Source organism: Lemur catta, chromosome 19, assembly GCF_020740605.2.
Source record: "Lemur catta isolate mLemCat1 chromosome 19, mLemCat1.pri, whole genome shotgun sequence".
NCBI classification, from domain to species: Eukaryota; Metazoa; Chordata; class Mammalia; order Primates; family Lemuridae; genus Lemur; species Lemur catta.
The window spans coordinates 15,935,119-15,957,134 of record NC_059146.1 but is presented as its reverse complement, the minus strand read 5'-3'; the positions used below and the strand labels follow the sequence as shown (position 1 = coordinate 15,957,134).

Genomic DNA, 22,016 nt, shown 5'->3' with positions numbered 1-22,016 from the left:
TTATTTATATTATAAATGTAGATGGCATTTAGCAGATGGATCTACACACAGTAATTTTCATTCTAACATATGCAAATTATGTCCTCCTCCCTTTGGAAAATTTTACAAAGAGAAGTGGGGTTGGAGATAGAAAAAGGAAGTATACCATAAGGAGACTAACTTTATATAATACACTTATATATGTTATTGATGTTCTTTGAATACATTGATTTGGTTTTATTTTACTAAAGCTACTTAAAGGCATTTTCATAGGGTCAGTAAAAATCTTGGTCCATTTAATCCTGTTTTTCTGAAAATGAGATTTTCCAAAAAGGGTTTACATCTCTCAACTACATTCTCTTATTTGTTAACAACTCCAGTTATTAACAGGAATCTAATTCCAGTGACTGCGAGGGAACTGCTGAAGAAGAGATGCTTGAATACTGTCTTTTCAGCCTTGTTATTGTGCATGAGAAATAATCCCATTCGAATGATTCCCATCTCTGCGCATTATGAGTAATGGGATATATCTTTAACTTGTATCTGGTTATGATTCTTTAAATGCTGGAGAAGCCAATCCATAACTTCTTTCTTGCCAAAAGAAGGGAACACCCTGCAGTGACTTCATTCTGAGCCGTATTTGCATTTGCTCCCTTTCTAAAGACATGCATGGAAACCTACGCCTGGTTCCAGTAACTCTACATCCCGTTAGCTTCAGTGAGGGCACTTTCTGACTTCCCAACAATTTATGCTCCAAAAGCTAATGTTTATGTGGGATAGTTTGAACTTATATCACAAAATATCCCACTTAAACAATGACTGGTGATGACATTCGCAGGTCAGTTCACAATGTACTTGGAAGATAGAACTAATAAGCATATAATCTGATATTAAAGTTTATAAGTAAACATCAGGTTAGCAGAAAATACACATGGTTTCATCATCATATCTTTATAGCAATGGGTTTCTCTTCATCTGCAAGGGCTTTGTAGGCTAGGAGTGGAGGTAATGTCTCTAGTGCATTCTTAATCTTTCATTCATTCAACAGGTATTAATTGGGTATCTGTTCTGAGCAAAGGCACTATGTAATCGATGACCATGCCGGAATACTATTGCAGGATAGAAGACACCTTCCAACTCAGACTATTCATTCCTCAGATAGGGGACAAAATGCAAGAGGTTGTATGGGGGGGAACACAGGTTTTGACTTATACCTCTAAGGTTTGCATTTCGGATGCTATCTGATCCAGCATGCATTTAATACTATCATTCATTCACACAAATTAACAATATTCTTAAGTCACCTACTCTGTGCCAAGTGCAAAATACCTCAAATGAAGTAGTGCCTGGCATCCCCTTTTGAGTCTCTAGGAGCTTTCCTTATTTATATGGAGAACTTAATACACAACCACGTTGACCACGTTGTGGAGTTACTAAAGTTATACAGTGATTTAATCATCGTACAGTGACTTGATTTCCTAGCTCTCTTATGCTGTTCTTACAGCTAAAATTGCCCTCTGGATAATAATAGTGATGATTTGTTTAGCGTTTACCACAAACCAGGTACTGTTGATCCTTGAAGGCTTTTTCAACCTGTGTTCCATCGGAGTTTTAAACAATTGACCTATATTTTAGTGACTTTTTTTCTCAATTGTGCCAAGAAGGATACATAGCTAGTACTATTTTAGATGCATAGGAGAGAGGTTAAGTCATTAGATGTAATGAATGTTTTAAGATGCTTAGAATTGATTCTCTCATGGGAAACTGGGTAGAGAAAGGCTGAATCTTTTTTAACACTCGCTGCATCTTCAGGAGGTAAATGCTGTTATTAATGACCCAGCTTTACAGATGTGGAGGAAACGAACACTGTGAGAGATTAAGTAGCTCCCCAAATCATGGTGTCTTGCTGGGACTCAAACTCTGGTCTGTGTGACTCCAAACATTGTGCTCTCAACCCTACCCTGTCCTGCCTTTATGCTTCATTTACTATTACTTGATTGTAAGTTATGACAGACCCCAGCTGATACTGGATCCACAAAGAATCCGTTGATCAGTTGGTCAGGAATGCTCTCAAGCCAAATGTAAGAGGAAAGCAATCTGATTACAATGACTATGCTTTATACTGCTAATGATAGCTAGCCTTCTCCGGCCTATTTGTATCTTAGAAAAAAAGGAGTCTTGGTAGCTCAAATGAATCTCTAATTGCTAGAATTTAAAGAAATAATGAGAGATTTTTTTAGATGGTTGGAGAGAGATGAGGTATTTAATCTTAATTCTCATCAATTAAGCAATTGCTTACTCTGAATATCAGCAAGGTCAAGTAGTCATGAAATACTTTCATTCATTTTTTACATTTTTTCTGAGGGTATGTGGTGTATTATTTACCTGACCTGTAAACTAGAGGCATTAATTACCAAGCTGGGATGGGAAGTGTAACAATGTTCACATTAAGTCTTTTCTGTTTCAAAGTGCTGAGTCAGTTGTATAACAGGGTGAGTTAGCAATATAACATTTCCCTCTTTGCAGAATTGTGGATTTATTAACCTGTTTAGCTTTATTTCCTTTTGAGGGGTTGCATAAAGAGTGCCTGGCACATATTAGGAGCTCAGAACTTACTAGTTAAATGAATGAATGAATGCAAGCGGCTGTTGGTAAAAATGCCCAGCCATTAAAAAGACAGCAGGATCAGTAACGAAAACATTTCTATTTCTTACTGGCAAAACACCAGCACACGGTTTAGAGATGTTGCAGAAGGACATGTTTCTGCATCTTTTGTTATGGGGGACTTGCTCCTGGCTGTGCTAGAGACTCTTTCAGAAAAGAATTTTTCGAGTAGTGAGATCATTTCTTCTATTTCTTATGTTCTGAGGATTCAGATTGCTACATGCTTCTCACATGTTTGGTTCAAGGGAAAATTTCTTCAGTTGGAATATGGCCTTTTAAAATAAGTGTTTAGGTTGAGGATGGACTCAGAGCACTTCCAGTGGTTCCTTAAAAATGCCCTTGAGGCCGGACATGGCGTCTCAGGCCTGTAATCCCAGCCTTTTAAAAAAATTTTAAAAAGGAACACATGTAAAAAATAAATCTTCAAAACTAAAATTCATATATACTTTCTAAAAAAAGTGCCTCTACAGATTTTTCTTCACCTGCCAATTTTGATCCTAATTTTATGCAATGAAGAGCTTTACAGCACTTGCCTGACATTGATATCACATACAAAAGTCAGCCTGAATTGGCAGAGTGAAATGAAATATTTAGAAGGTAATTTTAATATTTTAGATGATCTCATTAAAATAAGGTTGTCAGATTTATTTGAATTATATAAATAATTACCTTAACTAAAAAGAAATACAACTGTCGTTTTGGAAGAATGGATGATGATGCAATGTCAAAATTCATTTCTAAATATCAGACAAATGTGAAATAAATGATTTTAGAAAAAATTTCTTAGGACAAAATAATTTTTTCAGATGTTTAAGAGCAGGTAGCCATGGATATATATTAAGTTGTTCCATAATAATTGTCTTGCAACATTGAGAAAGTTACTTAACTTCCCTTTGTCTCATTCCTTCATCCATAGAATGACAATAATAATAGTGACTGCCATCTAGAGACAGAGAATCATTCTGAGGATAAAATGAGATAATGCAGGAAAAGATTTTAACAGAATAATTGGCAAGTAAGTGTAAATATAGTATTACTGTTCTCAACTTTGTGAGTATGAGGATAACTTTTAAATTATTTCATAGGTAGTCTAAAAAGGAGAACTAAAATCTTCCAGTGTTCCTTAAGCCAATTGGAGTGTTAGAGTTTGTACTTTATTTAAAGGAAGTAGTAATATTCACTACTGGAGACAATCAAAGGTCTCCACGACTGTGCTTTCAAAAGTGCTTTGAACAGTTTCATTAGAATGTGAGCTCCATCATGGAAGAGATTTTTTTGTCTGTTTTGATCACAGTTATATCCCAGTGATGGTGTATGTTAGGACATTAAATATGAAATATCCAATTTCAAATAAAAAGTTCAGTTTGCTATATTTCAAACAAGAAGCAGCACGATTAATCAAAATATGAGCCTAAACTATTGGCACAGTTTTGCCATCTTAATGGTAGCTTGTTTATGCCAGCAGCGAAGGAGGCTAGAGTGCGAGTGGCGATGAAATTGTGAAAGGCATTTTCCACAGCTTGTTGAGAACTGAGTATTTTTCCTTGCAACAACTGGTCCAAAGCTTGGACGAAGTGGTCGTCAGTTGGTGCAAAGTCTGGATCTCGCACAGTGGCTGGTAAACGATAAATTTCCAGCAAATATTTGTTCAAATATTGAGTCCGTGGTGTTTTGTGAGATTAAATTACACTATACAAAAGAAGAATGAGGCTTGGAAGACAGAGTTTCAAAATGAGTAACTCTCAGCAGATTTCCCTGGGAAGAACAGAAGAGGCAGGGTACTTGGAGACCTGGGAATCCAATGATGAAGAATTTTGAAAAAGAAAATTACTTGAATTTCCTCTTGCCCCTCCCCTCCAAAAAAAAAAAAAACAAAACTGAATTCAGCGACTGTGTCTTCTCATAACCCTCATCTTGTAATATAGTACCAAATCCCATGCCACGGGCTCAGTTTTTGCCTTAAACCCTTTGCACACTTTATAGTTTACCATCTATTAAGATAATAACAACCCACTGGGATCTTAGCACAACTATAATAGGTAAATGACATTGACAAAAGTTTCAAATGTCCTTATGTCAGGTGACACTTATTTCTAACATGGCCATCCCGTGATAGAAGACTTCGGTGGGAAAAATCCCTACTTATTTTTAGCTAAATGACAATCACCCTGTAACGTGGGGTCAGAAAAGAGACTGTAAGTGTGATTGAGATGTGCTACGAGAGTGCACGCAGAATAACGTACTTCGCTTCCCATTTGCCTTTGCAGAAGCGTAAAAAAGGATACGCACCTCATACTTTCTTACTGATTTCTACCCAGCAGTAGTCATGACTATTAAATATGTATTGAGTGCTTTTCTAGGCGAATTTAGATTCTTAATTGGGAATCTGTCTTTTCAGGACGCGGTGAGCAGGCATTGCAAAGCTTCAGTTGGCAATATGTGGTGTGACTATTTCTTAATGAGTCTCATTTTCGTAGGTCACACAAGAAAATCAATGGAATGATTTCACAGTCACACCACACACATCAAGAAGGCCCTTGTTTATTAAATACTGCTTTGTATAATTCTTCACTCCAGCCCAAGACGTTACTCATCGTCTCCCAAACACACTAAGCTCTTGTCTACGCTGCTTAGTTGGTCCAGTTCAACTCCCAACTTCTTTCTTCTGTGAAACTTTTCCTTAGGATTTCTCCAGCTTAACACATTTGCCTCTTTCTGGAATCCCAGTAGAATTTATTATCTACATATCTGGCACTTAAAATATGCTACCTAATCTCCTTCCTTCCTTTCTTTCATCTCTGAAAATAATCTTATTGATGAAGATAACAATGGACTAATGCTGAGTTGGGTTGGTTTACTCAAATTCTTTTAAAGGGCCTAAATTCCTGGGCTTTTTCAGGTTGGGTAAGCATCTTCTTCGCAACCTTATGTTCTTTTCTTTACCATTATTAAAGTTTGATGACTGTTTCCTCATGGGTCAGAGAGTGTGTTATCACCGGATCCAGAGGCCAACACCACAATTCCTCCTCACTTGGACTCAGATAATCCACCTTGAAAACAAATTGCCCTCTTTCCTTTACTTTTTTTTTTTTTTTTGCCTCCTCTCTTTGAACTATTATTGAAATTCAGGGAGCTCAAAACTTTTTCTTGAAAGTCATGCAATGTCTAACTGCCTGGTCTAGTCTTATCATAAAGGAATAGGACTCAAAACATCAAGTTTTGACAAGTGGTGATTTCTAAGAAACTAGCTTTAGGTTATTATGGGATTCCTATTCAATTTAGTCATTCTTGTCAAAGATTTAATAATGGTAATAGTAAAACAATGGTGATTTATTGGCAAAGGCGTTATTGTGGTGTTGACAGTTTTCAGACATATGAGTTAGTTTACGTATGACGGATTGTTAAATTACTTCCCCTTCGGCGCTTGAAAAATATAAGATTGTGAAGTATGTTTGTGAGTTTAAAAAATAGTGTCATCCATCATTCCCAGCCTTTCTTAAACCCCAAGATATTGTTTCTACCATTTGGAATAGAGTTTCACATTGGAGGAAGAAGGAGTTCATATTTTGCTCTCCTGATTTTGAATGTACAGACACTATTTGTGAAGATCCTCTTATTTTTTTTCTCTGCTGTTGTCTCTGCTTCCCCTGCTGGCCCTGAAAATCCAGAAGCCTGCCTTTCCATTCTGCAGGTGATGCAATTTGAGAGGACTTGGAAAATCCCTCTTTGTCCTGGAACATTGCTCCCCATGAGACGTCATGATGCCCAAATTCCTCACTGTATTGGGACACACACACTGTGCACTTCCTAAGAGCCCTTCTATTACCTCCCTTGCCTCTTGGTCAGTCCCCACCCACCCCAGGTTGCTCCAGTTTGGGACTTGAATAAAACACCATGCCACGCGGCATGAGTTCTGGCCTCTCACTCACCAGGAGGCCAGAATGGAAGGAGTTAGCACCTGGTTGGATGAATTTGTCCAGTGGGAAATTGGTGATGAAAGTGATTGGGTCTGACACATTCTTCCTCCTTTCATTCTTCTGTGAACTACTTCAAGACACAGGTCTTTGTTTGGAATGATTTACGTGGCCCGTGTACTACATGCCATCTGAGCACATTTCTGTTCGTGGCTCACTTTGGAGCTGCACCCAGTTTAACAGAGACAACACATTTTATTGCTTTGTCCCTGCATTTGCTTCATTCCTTTTCTCCTCATTCTCATGACCCCAAACTTGTACTTCCCAAATAAACAGATAACCCCTCTCAGGCTCTGCTTTCTAGAAGACCCAGGTTGAGACACTCTAGAATAGATTCCAGAGTATTTAATCTGAATGAAACATTTTCTCTCCTTTCAGATCTGCTTTGGAAGCAAATACATTTAGAAAGGAAAATATGTTCAAGAATTATGTTCTCTTTGGGGTAATGTTGAAACCCTATGAAGATAATGCTTGATAGGAGGGCAAAGGAAAACAACAAAAAGGTAGAGAAGAAGTTAACAAAAAAGGAGGACGCCGCTAATGTCAAACTTCATCCACTTCACAGTTTTGGTCTCAGCCGACCACAAGCCCAGGGTTAAACATCATTTCTACTCCCTAATTTTTTTCCAACTCCAAGTTAGACGTGACCTCTTTTCGGACTTGGAAAATGCTCTTTGCAATAACATGTGTATTCAAGATTCTGTTTTTCTTCTTGACAATGAAGATGCAATGAGAGAATTCTCCAAATCCTTACAGTTTTTATTCCTAGTGTTGATTAAAACTTTAAAACTTTATTAACTGTATTTTTCAGGAATTAGAAATGTGATTTATAATTCACTTGGTTGTTAGATATTACTAAGATCTGACTTTATCAGCTGTATTTGTATCATTGAATCACTTAAGCAACCACTGCATCAGTAATTGTGACTGACATTGTGGTAAGCTGAGTCACTGGCAGGGCTGTGCTGAGAATAAAAAGAACCACACATGTAGAAGATGTCATATTTCTATTAATCAGCTGAGGCACATTAACTTCAAATCTTTTTAAAACACAATAGAAAGAAACAGAATACGGAGAGACCAATACCGAGTTTTGTTATCATTAAGTACATAGATAAAAACACAGTACAGACATGTAATATGTATGCATATGTAAGAATATTTTATCTTTTGTAATTTGTATCACAAGCATTTTATATACAGTCAAATCATGCCACAAATGTAGAAATTTTTCAATATACACTAATGAGAATGAGAATCTAGTTTTTTACCAGAGTAATAGGAATTTTTCTTTTATTTTTGGTCTCTTATAGCTACTATTTTTTGAGAGCCTACCCTGTGTAGGCATTACCTAGGTTAAAAATTCATAGTTTTTCCTCTTTCTTTATGAACGTAGCTAAATCTTCACCACAGCCATGCAAGTTAAATATTATGGCCTCAGTTTACAGAAAGGACCCCGAAGCTCAGTGGTTGAGTACATTAATCATAATCACAAATGCAGTGATTAAAAAGGTAGATCCAGGATTCAAATCCAGCTCCATTTGACTCCAAAGACTGTCCTTTTCCCATTAATATGAACTTTCCTTTAGTATAAATAAAATTCCAGGGATTTTCACTATGAAATATTTTTCCAATTTCTGCTTACATTCATAGGTTGATAAATTCTCCTTTGGTTTAAAGCTGGATTTTCTAACGGGATATGGGGCATGGCTCAAGTTATGAAATCAAGTTGATATGATATGGCAGGAAATCATTGGGTTTAGTATACAAAAGTAGAAGTTTACAGTGTATCTAAGAAGACATTCTAAATCATCAGAATAGAGATGAATGGGCATTTTGTGATAATTTTATATTTGTTTTTAAAATACAAAATGCATTTGGCTCTAAAAATGGAAAATTCAGCTCAGAGATGAGGCAAATACAACGTACATGGCTGTTTAAGTTGGTCACATGTGATCTTATTAAATAGTTGACCCAGCTGGTGTACGACTTACCTCAGCGTCAGCAGTGACTTTGAGACAGCGTGTCATGTCCTTGTCAGGCTGCCTGTTTTTGAATGCTTGTATTGTTCCCACTGACTTCATTCCCCAGGCTGACTGACGGGGATAGTACCCTAATACATTCTGTAATTTTTAACTCGAGAATCTGAAAGTGTATGGAAGTAAATGGAGCTTTGACTCACTGAAGTAGTATTGGATTTCTTTGCCGTTTTTCTTTCATTTTATGAGTGGAGTTGATTTTTAAAAACTATCCCAGAATATAGGGACGCAATTTCTAATGATTTAGCAAATGCAGCTAACAACCTTTTTTTGTTTTGCTTTTATTGCTTTAATGCCTCTGAAAGATTTTTCTGGTCATGCATGCGAAGCAGGGAGGTATGGGTAATAGATTGAATGAAAGAATCAAAAAGCAAAAAGATTGTGAAATAGTTGAATGATATGAAATCTAACATAATAGCATTTAAAAGGAACAAGTGTCGGCCCGGTGCAGTGGCTCACGCCTGTAATCCTAGCACTCTGGGAGGCCGAGGCAGGTGGATTGTTTGAGCTCAGGAGTTCGAGACTGGCCTGAGCAAGAGCGAGACCCCATCTCTACTAAAAAATAAAAAAATAAAAGGAACAAGTGTAGAAATCATTTGATTAGGTGGAAGACAAAAATGAAACAAAAACAAAGAAACAAAGCCTATCAATATATTGCTTTCCAGCAGTACAAGAAATTTAGGAGCTTCATTTTATGGTAAACAGAATAAAAGCTCACTATTTAATGTGACGTCCAAGAAGGGCTGATATGCTCCAGTACTGAAAATATGGTGCCCACAGTGTGGGGGCTGAGAGCCCCACTCTATTTTGTCTTTGCCAGACCACGTGGGAATGGACTTTATTCCAACCTTGCATTTAGGGAGGATGACAAGGCTTGTGAGAGGTCTTAATGATGTCCAGTAAAATATGGTTGAAGGAACCTGAATATTTAGCCTGAAGAAGAGAAGTCCTTTCAGGGAGACTTGATAGCTGGCTTCAAATTATGAGACTCTGTCATGGAAAAGAGAGATTAGACTTATTTTAGGTGATTCCAAGGAGCAGAATTAAATAGCAGGAAGGCAAAAATCAGCTCAACATAAGGAAGCATTTTATGGAGCTTTAGAAATAGGTGCTTAATTATTTTTTTTGAATAAATGAATGACCATTTTTGAAAGAATGCAGGAATGGTTTCCTTGAAATGGCATGCCTTGAAAGAGACTGAAGTTTCTGTACTAAAATTTTAAATGCAGGCTTGACGAACTCTACAAGGGAATGGTCTCCAGAGAGTTGGGAGTTGCTTGGTGGAAGATTTTAATACTTGTAGCATTCTTACTTATTCTGAAATTGCTAGCAATGTAATTACTGGATTTAAGGATTTGCACTTTTTTTTAGTTTTTTTTTTTTTGCTTTTATAGTCTGTGTGGTGCTAAATTATCCTCCAAAAGAGCAGTACTAATTTACCCATAATCAGTGGATTTGAGTTTCCATTTCTCTTTCCTATTTCCAATACTAGGTACCATCTCCTCCTTTAAGAAAAATCTTCTGCAATCCAGTAGGTGGAAAAGAGTCTCCCTTTTGAAAGGCCTTTATGAAAACTTTTGACTTTTGAACTTGCTAGCTACTATTGTTTTTTGGTATAGTGCTATCACTGTGTGTGCCGGTTAATTAGTTGGCTGATTATCTGCGTCAGTAGCTTGGGAGCACCTGGAGGATCCAGCATGTCCTAGTCACCTGTGTGTTTCTGGATGCTTGTGAATGTTTATGGAACTGAATTGAATTGGGGAACGTGCCTAGTTTAGAAACAATTGGCCAGCTGTGTCCATTTCAATACAACCAGTGGGCAGGTTATTTTATTCCTGTCAGTTGCATAATAATGAGTAATTTTTATTAAGCACGGATTACATGCCAATGCTGTGTTAGGTGCTTTGCATACTGATCTGGCATAAACAGGTCTGAACTCAAGACCAGCTAATTCCCAAGGCATCTTTCTTTTTCTCCTCTCTCCTCCCCTTTCCTATTTTCTCTTTCATATCTTCTTTTTATTATAGACATTTTAAATGTATACAAACTAGAGAGAACAGTATAATGAACCTTGATACACCCACCACCCAATTCAGCAATTATCAGCATGTATCCAATTGTGTTTCATCTATGCCTTTCCCTGACGACCTTGTATCCTCCTCCCCATGTTGTATTATTTTAAAGCAACTCTCAGATACATCAATTTTATTAATAATTATTTACTATATCTCTAAAATTCTTTTCTATATCTCTAAGAGATATGGACGTGTTTTTGAACCTAAATCACAATATCATTATCATTCTTTAAAATATTTATAACAATTCCTTAACGTCATCTAATGTCCAGTGTCAAATTTTCCTAATTTTCTCAGAATTGACTTATTGCAATTGGTTTGTTTGAATCAGGATCCACGCAAGGACCACACACTGTAATCTGAACCATTCTAATCACAGCACAATATCCCTCTGTCTCCTGTAAAACACGAGGACTGCTCTTCTTAGGGACAGATATCAGGAGGAACATAAATTTTTTAAAGAATTCCCACGGATCAAATATGGTCAATAATTCACATCTTCCTAGAAAGAAGCCCACTCAATAGTTAATTCCTGGGAAACACTGATTCTGTGTGGAATGGAAAATGTACTTTGCCATGAGGGTTCATCCTTCCTTCTCCCTGGAAATCCATCAGTGTGTTCATCCAGTGCCTGGCAACTCAGTCACTCCACTTTTCTGCTTTTGCAATAAGGTTCCTTCACAAGCTCTGGCCAAGTCTCTTCCCCTAAGATGCATAGTTAGATATAAGCGATAGTGGCTTGACAGTTCTGTCTTTAGCATTGAGCCCAAATAAATGAGACATGCTGGACTCTGTACTCCTTCCTGGCTGGGAGAGAATGACTTGGAAATGGAAGCCACAGGCTTGTTATTTTCATAAATGGGTCATGACTTTGATAGAATATTTCACGCTAAGCAATGGTTCAAGTTTTCATGTTTGCTTTTGGCTCTGTTTTGAACTCAAAGGTCTAGTGGTCCTCCACTGCGTTGTGGCAGATGGGAATTCAACAAGAAGTCCTGAAATTAATGGCCTCCTCTGCAGAGATCCTGAAGAAAACTGTACAGGTATGTTTAACAAACTCCATAGTCAATCCTGGAAAGTTGATCTCCCTGGATATTAATCTTTTGATAATCATAGTAATCATAATACTAGGTAGGTAGTTATTTGAGTGCATGCTAATGTACCAGGCACTGTGCTAAGTGCTTTACATACAGTAATTCATTCACTCCTCACAAGAGCCCTCTGAGCTAGATTTCAAGGTGAGACCTACAAAGATTAAGTAAGTTGCCCAAGGTCACACAGCTGGTGGTAGCAAATCTGGGTTTAAGTTCTGGTCTTTCTGACTCTAGTGCCTCCACTCTTAACCACTGTACCACTTCAGCATCACACATGTGTGCTCCGGACTCTAGCATGTGATGTCTTGGACTGGATTCATGGAAAGTTGGCATATTCTATTCAAATTTTAATTCTTTTTTAATTCCATACTTAACAGAAGGGAAGAAGGCAAGGATTTTATATATTTTGCCTGGGAGATGCTTGAGTTAGTGTTCTCTAAGTTATTAGTTTAGGACAGGGATTTGCCTTAGTAAAAGATCAGATAATAAGTGGCTTCGTGGGCCATGAAGTCTTTGTTACAAGTACTCAACTCTGCCATTGTACTGTGAACGCAGTTATAGATGCTGTGTAAATGAATAAGCTTGGCTGTGTTCCCATAAAACTTTACTTAGAGAAACAGGCTGTGGGCCAGATTTGGCCCTTGGCCCACAGTGTGCTTACCCTTGGTCTAAGGTTCTCTTTGTTCTGTATAGATTGTATGGTCTGGTCTTCTACAGGGGTTGTTTCTGATTTAAAAAACAAAAACAAAACACAAGCCAATCCCAAAAGAAGCGTGGAATGGAGAAGAGCCTCCTATTTTCCCTGGAAACTTCTCCCAGCTGGGAGCGTGGTGACTTGGTGTGAAGTGTTCCTTTCCTAAGCACCCTGGGGAAGTTGTAACTGAGCCAGGAGCACGCTGAGCCAGTCTTCCTGATGTGAGTCATCAGTTCCAGCCCAGTCTTCCTCTTCCACCCCGCACAGCAGTGGGTGGTCTGGAAGGTGCTCATAGGCTGTGGAATCTGATGGTGTCTTAGGTCATGCTTGTGTGGGTCTTGTCACCATGAACGGAGAAGGACAAAGCCAACTTTATGTGTTCATGTATTTTTCTTCAGGCTGGTTTCCAATGTCTTAAATGATGACATTTTTCACATTTCCCTTGGGAAATTATTCCGTAATCTGATGACTGGCAAATGTTCAAAAATCTTCCTTATCATCATCCTAAATGTGTTTTCTAATTTTATTGTTATTGTAGTAAGAACATTTAACACCAGATCTACCCTTTTAACAAATTTTACAGTGGACAGTAGAGTATTGTTAAGTATAGGCATGATGTTGTACAGCAGATCTCGCTAATTTATTCATTTTGTATAACTGAAACTTGGTGCCTGTTGAAGAGCAATTCCCCATTCCCCCTTCCCCAAGCCCCTGGCCACTACCATTCTACTGTCTGCTTCTGTGAATTTGGCTACGTTAGATACCTCATATAACTGGACTCAAATATTTGTCTTTTTGTAACTGTCTTATTTCACTTAGTACAATGTCTTCCAAGTTCATCCATGTTGTCACAAATGGCAGGATTTCCTTCATTTTTAAGGCTGAATAATATTTTGTTTATGCATGTATATATATGCCACATTTTCTTTATCCATTCATCTGTCAGTAAACACTTGGGTTGCTTCCATCTTTTGGCTCTTGTGGAATGACGGTGCCATGAACATGGGAGTGCAAATACCTCTTTGAGATCCTGATTTTAATTCTTTTGGATAAATACCCAGAAGTGGGATTGCTGGATCATATGGTAGTTCTATGTTTAATTTTTTGAGGGACATCTATGCTGGTTTCCATAACAGCAGCACCATTTTACATTTCCACCAACAATGTGTAAGTGTTCCAATTTCTCCACATCCTCACTGGCACTTTGCGTTTTTGGTAATTGCAATCCTAACAGGTATGAGGTGATGTCTTATTGTGGTTTTGATTTGCATTTCCCTGATTATTTATGATGTTGAACATCTTTTCATATGCCTGTTGGCCATTTGTAAGTTTCCTTTGAAAAATGTCTATTTAAGTCCTTAGCCCATTTTTTGAGTGGGTTATTGAGTTGTAAGAGTTCCTTATATATTTTGGATTTTAATCTCTTATCAGATGTATAGTTTGAAAACATTTTCTCCCGTTCCGTAGGTCGCCTTTACTCTGTTAGCTGTTTCCTTGGCAGTGCAGAAGGAATATTCATTTGATACAATGCCACTTACTTCTGTTCTGCTTTTGTTGTCTGTGCTTTTGGCGTCATATCTAAGAAATCATTGCCAAGACCAATGTCAAGAGGTTTTCTCTTAGGTTTTCTTGTAGAAATTTTACAGTTTCAGATCTTACATTAAGTCTTCAATCGATTTTAAATTGACTTTTCTCAATTTGCCATTATGGTACAAGTGTCTGATAGCATTCTTTTGCATGTGGATATCCAGTTTCCAAATATCGAAAACTCTTTCCTCATTGTGTATTCTTAGCACCCTTGCTGAATATCAGTTCACTGTGTGTGCATGGGTTTCTTTCTGGGCTATCTATTGTGTTCCATTGGTCTATATGTTTGTCTTTATACCAGCACCATACTGTTTTAATTACTGTAGCTTTGGGGTGTATTTTGAAATCAGGAAATGTAATACCTCCAGCTTTGCCCTTGTTCAAGATTGTTTTAGCTGTTTGGGATTTTTTGTTGTTGCCTATGAATTTTATAATTGTTTTCCCATTTTTGTCAGAGAAAAAGTCTTTGGAATTGTAATAAGGATTGCATTGAATCTATAGATAACTTTTGGTAGTATGGACATTTTGACGATATTAAACCTTTCAATCTATTAACATGGGATGTTTTTCCATTTATTTGTGTCTTCCTTAATTTCCTTCATCAATGTTTTATAGTTTTCAGTGTGCAAATCTTTCACTTCTTTAGTTAAGTTTATTCCTTAGTATTTTATTCTCTTTGATGTTATTATAAATGGGCTTGTTTTCCTTTTTGGGTGGTTTGCAGTTAAAGTATAGAAATGCAACTGATTTTTGCACGTTGATTTTTGTATCTGGCAACTTTGCTGAATTCGTAAATTCTATTAATAGTTTGTGTGTGTGTGTGTGTATGTGTGTGTGTGTGCACATGTGTCTTTAGGATTTTCTATGTATAAGATTATGTCATCTTCAAACAGAGATAATTTTACCTTGTATGTTTTGGATTCCTTTTATTTTTTTTCTTCCTAATTGTCTTGGGTAGTACATTCAGTACTGTGTTGAATAGAAGAGGTGAGAGTATGCATCCTTGCCTTGTTCTTGATCTTAGGAGAAAAGCTTTCAGTTTTTCACCATTAAGTATGGTGTAAGCTATGCACTTTTCATATATGGCCTTTATTATGTTAGAATAATTTTCTTCTATTTCTAATTTGTTGAGAGTTTTTATCATGAAAAGGTGTTGAATTTTGTCAAATGCCTTTTTTTGGATCTATTGAAATGATCATGTGATTGTCATCCTTCATGTGTTAATGTGGTGTATCACATTGACTGATTTTTGCATGTTGAATCATCCTACATTCCGGGGATAAATCTCACTTGGTCATGGTGTATGATCCTTTTATTTTGCTGTTTTTTTCCTTCCTTCCTTTGTGCATGCTTTCCTTCCTTTCTTTGATGCTTTATTTTATTACATTTTTATGCACCTAGGGCATAGCAGCAGCACCGTCAACAATAACTACACTTTTCATAAAAAATAGCATCCATCATCTATCAACCTCCGGCTATGTGCCAAGTACTGTTCTGAGTGTTTTGCATATATTCATTCATTTAATTCTATGGGTGCCTTTGTTATCCCCTTTTCAGATGAAGTGATTGAGGCACAGAGAGATTAAGTAATTTGTTTAAGGTCACACAGCAAGCGGAATAGTGAGACATGAATTTGGAGAGAACATCTCTAGTGTGTGTTGTTAATCACCATGCTAAACTGCTTAAAATTATGTGTTTAGAGACAGGAGACTTGAGGAGATCACCTGGGGAAAAAGTGTAGAGAGGAGAATAGATGAGAAAGCATCGAGCCGTGATGCATTGCAGAATTTTAGAGGTTGAGAAAGATGAGGAAGAACCAGCCAAGGAGAATTAGCAAAGCAGGCATCATTCACATAAGGATTCTACAGCATGCTTTCTTGAAAATCAAAAAGAAATAAAAGTTTTCTTCCTGTCCATTCATCTTTGTTGGCCCCCAGCCAGCCTTGAAAAATTTCAAACACATTCAAATATGCTTACAGTGTAACATTGATTCTTTTTCTTTCCTTTAAAAGGATAGAATTAAAAACCGCAGCTCTGAGTGAAGGCCCACTCCTGTAAGCTCAGAAATGGTTGGCAGGGCCCCCCTAGTTAAAAGGCGTCCGCCCCCACCCAGATATAAGTAAATCCTAGTAGCTCAGAAAGTTTCAACAAGTACATCTGTGAGATGCAACTTCCCCTTTCACTTTTCTAGAGCAAATGTCACTGGAGGTAAGACAAATGGGAATCCTCAATTATAATACATTTCCAAATTTTTATTTCAAGGGCACTGTGAATTTACATTTCCCTGAGTCAGCAAGACAGCCGGTAAGATAAGAAGAAAAATTAACTTTAAAAATATAAAACTTTCTTCCTTACATTTTGGCTTAAGAAAGTTGTATTGAGGAAACCTGTATTGGGAAGAGGTCTAGAATCCAAGGAATAGAATCATAAAGCCTGAGGCTCCACTTTATAAATGAGGAAGAAACTTTTCTCCAAACTCTACTGTGACCACTGACGCTCTCTTGTGTGCACTAGTTATTCCTTTTTTAGGTCAGTTATCTGTGTGGGAGGATGAGTTTATGTTTATTTGTTTTCCTTCCTCTCTCTCCTTGTTAACACCTGTGGGACATCTATTTCACTATTTAGCATTCTCCTTTAAATCTGTTACGTAGAGATTTAACCATGTATAACTAAGGGGCTGTGAGGTTATACCCATTGTAATAAGTATTATAAAAAGACACTGTAATAATAATTGCAGTATTGATGGCCCTTAAAGCTGACTTCGGAATAGAGTTGCTGATATTAATGTCATTTACAAAATCATTAGATTCATAACGGGCACTGTTAAATAAGTGAAAGTTATTACGTTAATAAGTGCAAGTTAATAAGTGAAAAATAAGCCTAATATATCCATTCTGAGGAGTTTTACTCACAAAGGCATCACAAAGCCTCTTTTGTCTTGAGAATTGGAATCATATGTTAATAGATAAAGACTAAGCAACCATGCTTTGTTTAATCAAAGCATTCATCAAATTGAGGAAAAGCCCATATTGAAACTAAATCCTTTAGGTGTCTGTTGTCTTTCTCCATTTGGCTTAGCCGGAGGGAATCTGTTACATCTCATCTAATTATCCTCCTGACCCAAGTTGGATGCCCACTTCTCATCTAATTGCCCATATGATCTAAGAAAGATGTCCTTGCTTTCGATTCCTTTTGCAAACTCTTAGAATTGGCTTTTTACAGGCTGGGCCCGGTGGCTCACGCCTGTAATCCTAGCACTCTGGGAGGCCGAGGTGGGAGGATCACTCGAGGTCAGGAGTTCGAGACCAGCCTGAGCAAGAGTGAGACCCCGTCTCTACTAAAAATAGAAAGAAATTATATGGCCAGCTAAAAATATATATAGAAAAAATTAGCTGGGCATAGTGGCACATGTCTGTAGTCCCAGCTACTCGGGAGGCTGAGGCAGGAGGATCGCTTAAGCCCAGGAGTCTGAGGTTGCTGTGAGCTAGGCTGACGCCACGGCACTCACTCTAGCCTGCGCAACAAAGCGAGACTCTGTCTCAAAAAAAAAAAAAAGAATGGGCTTTTTACATACACTGACCTGCACTAACTCTAATGGTTTCTCACTTAATTGGCTTTTAGAGTTTTTGGAATATAGTGTCCTGTGAAGAGATTGAGATCTGTTACCTGTGGTGCCCACCCACTTGTGATCCACTTGTGAGACTGTGTTGTGGCCTGGCCCACAAGTGGGTGTAGTTCCCCAGTCACATAATATGGGACAGGCTCATTCCCAGGAAATTTGCTTTGGTTTTGGGAATTGTGGGTTGGAAAAGGGTAAGGTGGGAGAAAAAGATCAATTAAGTTCTTCCACTCCCACTCCCAGGATCAGGGAAATCTTCCCGGTTGCTACATTTTCAGGACTATGTCATTCACTTCTCAGCAGAGAAACACAACCCTTGGAACCTGATCATTCTTTGTCACACAGTTAACTTTTCCTTCTTCTCGATAAACATCTCCGGAATGGAAGGGTGAATTTTGCCCTCGCTTGCTCTATATCATCTGGTCTCCTGACAGGCAGAAAATGTGAGGTTTCACAGTTGTTCGGTTTTCAGATGACGTGACGTTGATGAATACTGGATGAAAAGGAGCCGGTGCAGTTCTAAAGAGAGAATGCTGATAAGCTTTCTCATTTCCATGAGAGAGGAAGAAACAATCCCATCTGTTTTTCCTTTTCGGTGGCAGTCTGTGTGATTTATTTCTCATTCAGATTTTAAAGTTCCATAGAGAAATCACTGGACATTTTCTGCGTGGTTGCGTGGAAAGGTTTTTAAACCTAAATAATGCTGGGAATACTTAAGAGCATGCCTACTTGGCAAAGGAGGGAGCCCTGCAAGCCATCAAAATGGGACCTGGCAACCGTTTCCCTGGCATGGATTTGTGCTGCTCGGATGAACTGAGGCTGATCCACTCACTGCTTCCAGCAGCTGCTGCTTAATTGCTTTTTGGTATCATACTCTGTACGTTGTTTATTAAAAATCTGGGGACATTTAAAGGGGCACAGCAGCTAGAGGAATTGGTAAAGTTTAGGATACGTAGCCAAATGACTTACATTCAAAGGCAGGTATGTTTTGCAAAGCAGGAAAGGCCTTTCTGGCTCCTGCCAGATCTGTCATTAAGTCTTGCTGCCTCCTGAATTCATATCCTTGCCCTCCATTCCCTGGCCCAGGCCCACGTCACGCGTGTCTGCATGGCTCAGGCATGCCCTGGTTTTCTCATTCTCGTGGCATCTTCCTGTTCTAATTCAGTCTGTACTCTCCTATCTAATACGTTGATAGAACACTTTATAGTTTAAGGTATTTTCATACATACCATTTAATGTCATCTGTAAGAACCATCTTCAGTTCTCGCTTGCCTTGTATTTCAGGTGTAAACACTTCAGCCTACTAACCTTGGAGGTTCCTAACTTCCATTCACAGCCATCCTCGACTACCTCCTCCATGACCCTTCCATTTCAGTTGAATCCGCCTCCCACCCCTGCATTAGACCTGCATATTCCTGACTTGGTGCCCTTATTCTCGACATTCTCCATAACTTAACGGCTTTCTCACCTCCTCCTAAAATCTGCATTTTCCAGAAATTTTTCTTTGATTAGGTAAGCATTCTTCATGCTTAAACAAGATTGTTTTAGGATTGCCAAGATTTTGAAAGTTCTAGAATCAACCCATTTACTGCGAACTTGACTATCCCAGGAACTCTGCTAAAAACTTCCACATATATATTTTATTTGCACGTCTTAATAGCCCTTCAAGGTAGATGTTATCATCTTCAGTTTGCAGATAAGGAAACTAAGGTTCAGATAGCTTAATGAGCTTGCCAGGCTCCTGCAGCTGAAAACTGAAAGGCAAAGCTGAAAACTAAACACAAATTTTCTTCTTCCTAATCCGGTGTTCTTTCCACTGTTTCCAGTGTACTACAACTGTTATCTGGTTACTATGGTTGTTTTTACGGGCTGCTTGCTTATTATTGTTTTAAATTGGTTCTATTACACCAATTTAGATAGTTAGATAGGGTATTCTTTATTTCGTTGACGCTTTCCAGTGTCTCCCTACAGGGCTCTGGGAATAGAAAACACTCGACAAATGGGAGCTGACTTAATTTATTTGTCAAAATACGCAGATCTTTGTCTTTGACACACTTCGCAGTTATTTCTGGGAAAAGTTTCAATCCTTCTGACAAGAGTCCCATTGAGTGGCATGCATGGGAACAAATACCTGGCATGTAATATGAGCAGTCAGCAAGGGTGGTAATCATGTCACCAACCAAAAACCAGGTCAGCCAGTCCCTAAGTAACATTCTACCATGCCCTGAAAGTCTGCACGGTGACCTGGCATCACAGGAATTTGCAGTGTATAGATCATCCCAAATACTGTGGGATTCCTCTCTCCGGTGGCCCTGAGCAATTATAAGCACGTATTTCATAATATTAATTAGGAAGCTTAGTAGTCATCACTATTAATAAAAGGACTATTTGATGTGATTAGGATGCCAGGTGCCACCCCAAACCTGGTGTGAAATGCCCTTCTGCAGAAAACACCATATGGTCATCCTGGCTGCACGAGTGTTGGAATCCCGCAAGCTGTTGGTTATACCATGAACATGGAAAGTTTGACCCTGGGCTGGAGCTGGCTGGTTAGTTGTTTTCTCTGGGTGTGGACATATGTCAGTTGTAAATCAACAGATGAAACAGCTAGTTAGTATTTGTGTAGTTGTCTTTTGACAATCGTTATTTATTAAAACTTTTTACATGGGCTTGATGGGGAAATCGTTATATATTACTGTCCTTAGTTAAAAATCAGGCAATCAAGGCTCTGAAAAGGTAAGAAGACAAGAAAGTCAGTTCAGGATTGGAATCCAGGACAGGACACTTCTAGTATTTTCCTCCTGTAAAGCAAGAGAAAGCATCCATGGGGCAAAAGAAAGGCACAATTTCCCACTGAGGCAAGCATGACTTCTGGATGCACCAGGCTGAGAGTAGATGACAAGCACCTGCTGAACAGCTGGCTCGACAGAATGCCAGAGCGTGGCCTTCAAGAGCTTGGACTCGGGGGCAGATCATCTGGGTTTGAGTCCCAGTTCTGCCACTTCCTAGCTGTGTGATCTTGAAAGGTGACTTAACTTCCATATGTAGTGCTTTGCTTATCCATAAACTGGATATTAGAATGGTGGTTACCTCAAAGCCTGTTATGAGCATTAAATGAGATAATATATGAAAAGCAAACAGACCAGCATCTAGCACTCTGTAAATGTTATGTAAGTGTTTAAGTTAAACAACAACAACAATGGAAATCAAAAACCAAAAAAAAAAACCTTCCCTTCCCTAGCGTGACTCTGATAACCTTCCTGGAATGAAAAGCCTTCTCTCTTATCATAGCTACGGTTTACTCTTTAAGTGACATAAAAGTTGCTGAAATTTTTATGTCGGCTACAAATCTTAAGTAAAGCATGAAACACTCCCACCACAATTCCCATCACCCAATCTCTAGAGCTATTTTGGGGCCACAAATGTCTGATTTTTTTTTTTTTTTTAACCCCAGGGTGGAGGAAAGGAAAAATGAGAGATCGGAGTATATTCTCCAGGAAAAACTGGCAGCGAGATAGGCATATGATTCTGTCTGCCGATGCGTATTGAAAGCGCGTTGATGTGTCCAACTTCTCATTTTCCAGCTGCCACCACACCACCAAAGCGGAAAGGCCACTTTTCTCGGTGCCCCAGGCAGTACAAGCACTACTGCATCAAAGGGAAGTGCCGTTTCGTGGTGGCGGAGCGGACGGCCTCCTGCGTGTAAGTGGAGCCCCCCGAGCCCGGCGGCAGAGGGGGGTGCAGAGCCGGGCCTGGAAAGTCTGAGCTAACCGCGCATCTGTGCAGACGCAGCTCTGCAACCGCTCGCGGACAAAGTGACGCACACTTTCCTCCTGAAATCCGAGCATGTGAGAGTCCGGATCCACGTCCAGGCTGGGGGCAGTGTCCTCGGCCTCCTTGCGCAAGCAAAGCCGACTTTGTCCAGCATGGAGGATGCTTTTCAGCTCGAATAACCTCCCTGGGTGGTTCGCACGGAAAGGAATTCTCCTGGCCGGGGTTAGGTGGTTCGCAGTGAATGTACAGATGAAGGAATTCCTGCCAGAGAGCCAGTCCCTTTGGCAGGTGTCAGTTAAGTGCAGGGAAGTGATCTTATTTATAAACAGAGATTAGCACAGCCTGCTTGGTACAGTGGGGGAATTGGGAGAAAAGTTCTCTTTCCAACGCTTTGTAGTTAAGAGTCCAAGTTTAATTTTACTCAGGCACACGCAAGGCTTTTTGCACCTTTTTAATATCCATTTTCTCTAAAGAGATGTACCTCTTAAGTGCTTAAGAGCAAGGGGATGCTTTAAGT

The 22,016-nt window shown here is 38.8% G+C and overlaps 1 protein-coding gene across 1 annotated transcript in view; it reads left to right on the top strand.

Annotated features, from left to right (window-relative positions):
- BTC (betacellulin) overlaps positions 1 to 22,016 on the top strand; it is a 34,528-nt gene that overhangs the window by 3,206 nt on the left and 9,306 nt on the right. Inside the window, exons 2-3 of the mRNA XM_045532823.1 lie at positions 11,676 to 11,774; positions 21,310 to 21,427. Coding sequence (XP_045388779.1) covers positions 11,676 to 11,774; positions 21,310 to 21,427 — 217 coding nt within the window. The remainder of the gene's footprint in view (positions 1 to 11,675; positions 11,775 to 21,309; positions 21,428 to 22,016) is intronic.